Source organism: Otolemur garnettii, unplaced genomic scaffold (genome assembly GCF_000181295.1).
Source record: "Otolemur garnettii isolate 467f Iridium unplaced genomic scaffold, OtoGar3 scaffold00184, whole genome shotgun sequence".
NCBI lineage: Eukaryota > Metazoa > Chordata > Mammalia > Primates > Galagidae > Otolemur > Otolemur garnettii.
Window position 1 is genome coordinate 2598151 of NW_003852579.1, and position 6739 is coordinate 2604889.

The following is a 6739-nucleotide window of genomic DNA, read 5'->3' on the forward strand; positions in this document are numbered from 1 at the left end:
TGTGTCACATAATGTATATACATGCATATTAATAAAGGCCAAATTTATCATTACCTTTGCTTTATGAAGATCAACTCCATACATAGACAACTTTTTGGCATTCTCAAGAAATTCCAAGTCAGCTTGAGCTGGAGTCATGGACCTTTGATAAAATGAAAATAAAAATTCTTTCAGTATCATAGTGTCATCATTTACAGTAATAACATTTGTGTATTTATTGTGCTTTCCTTATATACAGTATATACCAATATGTATGTAAGATATATTTCAAAGGCCAGGCACAGTAGTTCACGCCTATAATCCTAGCACTCTGGGAGGCCAAGTAGGGTAGATTGCTTGAGCTCAGGATTTCAAGAGCAAGAGCCAGACCCTGCATCTACGAAAAATACAAAAATTAGCTAGGTATTGTGGCAGGCACCTATAGTTGCAGCTACTCAGGAGGCTGAGGCAAGAGGATCAGTTGAGCCCAAGAATTTGAGGTTGCTATGAGCTATGACACCACAGCACTCTATCAAGGGCAACAAACTAAAACTGTCTCAAAAAAAAAAAAAAAAGATATATTTCAAAGTCCTGAAAGTAGATTATGGAATAAGACTCTGACCACTACCTGTGTCTAAATAACGAAAATATACCTTAGAAAAAAGTATCTCTCAGAAACAAAGTCACCAAAAAAATCAGAAAAAAATTTTTTAATTCTATTTAATAATTGCCTTATAAAGCCACCTCATCCACCATCAGTTCTGTCCCCCTCTCCCTTCTCTTCAGCCTTTTTCTCCAACACACGTAAATTCCTCCCACTAATTTTTCTTGCTAAAATGATGACCAAATTAAATCCTCTCAGGGCGTGGTGCAATTTACAATATCCTCCTAGCTGCCCTTTTCTATCCATAACCCTTGAATCAAGTAATTATGGAAATTAAACAAGAGGGCAGCAGACATTACTTAACTGGAGACTGTTAATGGGGGCAGGCTTGATGAAAAGAAAACTTCAAATAACAGATGGTGTCCTGCCCACTGATCTAAACAAAATAAATTGGTTAATAGAAGCAGATAGATAATAGGGCTGCTTTCTCTGTTATTAAGATGTCTTCATTACCAGGCATATAATGAATTAGATTTGTTTGAAAACAATCAGTCTCACTGTCTAAACATTCACTGTGATGGTCTTTCCTTCTCCTGCGTAAGTTTCCTCTCTTTTGAAAAGTGCTCATAAGCTAAGGAGATCTGTAGAGCTTTTAAGACAAAAATATCACTCCTAATGCCGCGTAATTCAAACCAATCAAGTACAACTACAGCCACACCCACAAAGAAAAACATGTAAATGCCAGTTTCCCCATAAGACTACCTCAAGCTATAGAAAGCAGCAGGGGTCTCTTAACAAGGAAAAGTCACTTCTGAACCCATCTGTCTCATTAAAAAGGACAAAGGATTCCTTAAAACGACCACAATCAAAAGAACAAAAAAACCCTCAGGAGATCAGCTGTAGATTTGTTAATGACTAAAATTCTTTTCACACACTCTAAAGCGTCACACTTGAGTTGTATTTATTAATGGAAAGGAGAATGGAAAAATTAACCCATATGCAAGACTGTACATTCAAGACATTAAAAATATCTCCCAAAAGTTTTATAAACATTTTTCCCATAAAAGTTATACAATTTTCTAATACTGTTACTCTCAGTTATTTTACTTTTACTTTTTTTTCCCTAGACAGTCTTGTTCTGTTGCCCAGGCTGCAGTGCAGTGGTGCCATCATAGTTCACCACAGCCTAGAACTTTTGGGCAAAAGCAATCCCCCTCCTACCTCAGAAAGGTATGTTCCACCACACCAGGCTAATTTAAATTTTTTTTGTAGAGATGGGGTCTTGTGATATTACCCAGCTTGGTCTCAAACTCCTGGCCTCAGGAATCTTCCTGCCTCAGCCTTCCAAAGTGCTAGGATTGAGCCACTGTGTCCAACTGTTTCTTTGTTGCTACTATCAATGGGATGAATTTTAGCATTTTTAAGCTGGAATGAAATATGAATATTGGAGAGAACAACACTTTCATTTTGCTACTGAAGAAACAGGTCCTGAGGAATCATACGGTCATGAGCAGGTAAAGACTCTTAGTCTGAAGCAGCCCTTAACTCAGAACTCTAGTCACATGGGCTAGAATCTTGGCTCTGATACTTAAGAGTAGTCAGTCAGTGTCTTCTTCAATCTCTATGAAGAAAGAATCATCGTAATGACTATTTCCAGATACCAAGAAAGGAAATGAACTTTTTGTCTTTGTTGAATCAATGAATATGACTTTTAAGATCAAATGAGATAAAGATTGTAGAACTGCTTTCTAAACTGCCTGGCATGGTGGCTCAGGCCTGTAATCCTAGCACTCTGGGAGGCCCAGGCAGGTGAACTGCTTGAGCTCAGGAGTTCCAGACCAGCTTGAGCAAGAGGGAGACCCTATCTCTAAAAAACAAAATAGCCAGGTGTTATAATACTGAAGGTGACAAAGTGAGAGTTTGTCTTAAAAAAAAAAAAAAGTGTATTATTATTGAAACTTTTATTTTCTGATAATCCAGTGGTCCATTTACACACAGATCATAAAATAAAATTAGGAGAAATAATTTGGATCACTTGAAGACAAAATTGAAAACACTAATGAAACAAGCATGATAAAACCTTCACTCACTCTTTCAATCCTAAGAGACACTACTGGGGACAATTTAAATTTCAAACTATGTAATTAGATGCTTCTATAAATCAGCATGCCTTAAAATTGTATTATGGGCAGGACGTAAGAGGAGATCTTTAAAACTTCCTTTTTTTTTGAGACAGAGCCTCAAACTGTCACCCTAGGTAGAGTGCCGTACCATCACAGCTCACAGCAACCTCCAACTCCTGGGCTCAAGTAAGTCTCCTGCCTCTGCCTCCCAAGTAGCTGGGACCAAGGCACCCACCACAATGCCTGGCTATTTTTTGGTTGCAGCCATCATTGTTGTTTGGTGGGTCCGGGCTGGATTCGAACCCACCACCTTAGGTGTATGTGGCTGACGCCTTAGCCACTTGAGCCACAGGCGCCGAGCCTAAAACTTCCTTGTTAGGCTTGGCACCCTAGCTCAGTGAGTCAGGCGCCAGTCATGTACACCAAGGCTGGCAGGTTTCAGCCTAGCCCAGGCCTGCTAAACAACAATAACAACTGCAATCAAAAAAATAGCCAGGTATTGTGGTGGGCACCTGTAGTCCCAGCTACTTGGGAGGCTGAGGCAAGACAATTGCTTAAGCCCAAGAGTTTGAGGTTGCTGTGAGCTGTGATCCTATATTACTCTACTGAGGACAATAGCTTGAAACTCTGTCTCAAAAAATAATAAAAAAAAAAACTTCCTTGATAGTTAAAAATAGTATTTATATTTGAAGTTTGACTAATGCTTTATAATTTTTTATATAATTTTAAATTGTATATGAAAACACTACACTGTACCCCATGTTTGCATTAATATATACAGCTATTATTTAATTAAAAAAATATGTATATATATAATTTTTAGCCAGATGCAGGGGTGTGCACTTGTAGACCTCGTTACTTGGGAGGCTGAGGCAGGAAGACCACTGAAGGCCATGAGTTTGAGTCCAGCATGGGTTACATAGACAGACTGTCTCTAAACTCATCTAGTTTGAGGCCACAGAGTAAAATGACTGTGCCTGTAAATAGCCAGTGCATTCCAGCCTGGGCAACATAGAGAGACCCTAACTTCAAAATATATATATTTTAAAATATAAATATTTATTTGAAATAATGTTTCCTAAAAGTTATATATAATACATATAATTTTTTCCTGAACCACCTGAGAATAAACTGCAACCTAATGACCCATCACTCTGAATACTTTTGCTACAAACTAAAAATCTGTCCTACAAACAAGGATATTCTTCTACATAACCCCAATCCAACATACACCAAGGCTGGTGGGTTTGAACCTGGCCCAGGCCAGCTAAACAACAATGACAACTGCAACACAAAATAGCTGGGCATTGTGCTGGGCACCTGTAGTCCCAGCTACTTGGGAGGCTGAGGGTAAGAGAATCACCTAAGCCCAAGAGTTAGAGGTTGCTGTGAGCTGTGATGTTATGGCACTCTACTGAGGGCGATATAGTGAGACTTTGCTCAAAAAAAAAAAACAAACAACAGGGTGGCACCTGTGGCACAAGGGCAGGGCGCCGGTTCCATATGCCAGAGGTGGTGGGTTCAAGCCCAGCCCTGGTCAAAAACTGCAAAACAACAACAACAACAATAACAACAACAACAAAACAAACAGGGAACTAACACTGACACATTACCGCCATATAACTGTCAGACCCCCCTCTAAAGTTTACCCAGTTGTTGGAGAAGGATCCAGTTTAACGTCATGAGTTTCATTTAGTTCGTGTATCTTCAGGCTTCTTCAATCCAGAATGACTCCTTCATCTTTCTTTGACTTTTAAAACCGCAACCCTTTGTAGATTACAGACCAGTTATTCTGCAAAACGTTTTACAATTTGGGCCTCTGTGAGCTGACTCATGTGATGCGTCTTTGACAGGAACATCAGAAGTGGTGCTATATTCTCACTGCATCTATTAGGTGGTACATAACTCCAATTTGTCCCTTCATGGGTAATATTCATTTTAACCTCTGATATCTTCCAGGTTTCTCTTCTGTGAAATTCCTCTTTAACTCTTTGTAATTAATAAGTACTTTGTGGAAATATCCTGTTCCTTAATCAAACTTTGAATTTATTCACTCATTTATTTATATCAGTATGGACTCATGAATTCTTGCCTTATTTAATGTAATACAATTAATTCTTTTCTTTCTTTTTTCTTTTAGAGACAGGATCTCACTCCGTTGCCCAGGCTAGAGTGCAGTAGCAAATCACAGTTTACTGTAGTCTTGAACTCCTGAGCCTAAGTGATCCTCCTAAGTAATGATAACTACAGATGCATGCCTGGCTAATTTTTAATTTTTTTGTAGAGATGGGGTCTTGCTATGTTGTTTGGGGTGGTCTTGAATTGTTGGCCTCAAGTGATCCTCTGGCCTTAGTCCAGGTGTCCTCAAACTATGGCCCACAGGCCACATGCAGCCTGCCTAGGACATTTATCCGGGCCGCCAGGTGTTTTTGCCATAGCTGCCTGTCCTGCTTAGAAGCCGATTCGTCCCGGGCCCCGCAGTCCGGCCCTCCAACAGTCTGAGGGACAGTGAACTGGCCCCCTGTTTAAAAAGTTTGAAGACCCCTGCCTTGGCCCCTGAGTAGCTGGGATTACAAACTCTAGCCACTTTATTTCATTTTTTATTCATTTATTTATTTATTTTTTGAGACAGAGTCTCAAGCTGTTGCCCTGGGTAGAGTGCCGTGATGTCACAGCTCACAGCAACCTTGGGCTTAAGTGATCCTCTTGCCTCAGCCTTGCAAGTAGCTGGGACTACAGGCGCCCGCCACAATGCCAACACCCAGCTATTCTTTGGTTATAGTTGTCATTGTTGTTTGGTGGGCCTGGGCTGGATTTGAACCTGCCAGCTTGAGTGTATTCAGTTGGTGCCCTAAATGCTTGAGCATTAGGTGCCAAGCCATAGCCATTTTACTTTATTACTTAAACTGGCCCAGATTGGGTTAGTGGGACTCTGCCAAGCTGAAGTCTGTGTCCTTCTGACCATTTCCCATCATTTTTTGAATTCCTGTTTCTGCCACAATGTAGAGTAAGAGTATGCATGTTGTATGTACTTACTTGCATTTATATTTCTATATGTATCTATCTCTCTATATATATATTAGATTCAGTTCCCACTGAAATCTCTAGTTTTAATGCACTACCACAGGGGTCATTTAGTTTCTTTTTCCATAACTCATAGCTCCTCTCATTGACAGTGAGAAACCTGACTCTAATTATCCTGAACATATTGACTAATTTGGTCTATCTCTTTGTATATAACCAATCTCTCATCACTGCCACTGACTGACACTTTCCCCATGTGCATGCCCCTTCTTACCCTGCTTGGACTCTGAATTCCCCGTTCTGAGCTGCTCCCCATACATGGATGCCCTCCTTCTCTCATTTGGGTTCTGACTCCTGGTGTTAGACTACCTCTTCTGAGGACACCTTCTTCACTCTGCTCAGGCTTTGACAATCTGCATCAGATACCACCCATGTAAATGCCCTCCGCACCATACACAGACCTTACAGACCACCTGCATCAGATACCACCTTACAGATGCCCTCCGTACCATACAGACATGCCCTTCTCCCTCTGCTTGGCCTCTAAACCTACCACTAGGCATCCATGCAAGACCATCATCCTCATCCATTTGAGCTTTGACTCTTCAAGCCAAGATGCACCCCCTGCCCAAGGAGATGCTCCCCATCCAGCTTTGGGCTCAATGTCTGAAGCTAGACTGCCTCTCTGCATGGATGACTATCTTGTTCTGCTCAACGTAATGTTCCTAGAAAACTTTTTCCGATTATAAAAAGTCATGCACATTCATTGTATAAAATTTGAAAAATAACAGCAAGAACATACAAAAAAAGGAAAATCTCCCGTAATCCTACCACCCACAGACATCTATGCATATACATACAACACACATATATATATATTTTTTTGAGATATAGCCTCAAGCTATCCCCCTAGGTAGAGTGCCATGGCATCACAGCTCATAGCAACCTCCAACTCCTGGGCTCAAGCGAGTCTCCTGCCTCAGCCTCCCAAGTAGCTGGGACCACAGGC

At 40.6% G+C, this 6739-nt stretch overlaps 1 protein-coding gene across 10 annotated transcripts in view; it reads right to left on the reverse strand.

The window, feature by feature from the left end:
• The window catches only part of EPB41 (erythrocyte membrane protein band 4.1), a 226289-nt gene that overhangs the window by 82932 nt on the left and 136618 nt on the right, over positions 1-6739 (reverse strand). For all 10 annotated transcript variants that reach the window (XM_023507451.1, XM_023507453.1, XM_023507446.1 and 7 more), the window contains exon 8: positions 55-142. In XM_023507451.1, coding sequence (XP_023363219.1) covers positions 55-142 — 88 coding nt within the window. The remainder of the gene's footprint in view (positions 1-54; positions 143-6739) is intronic.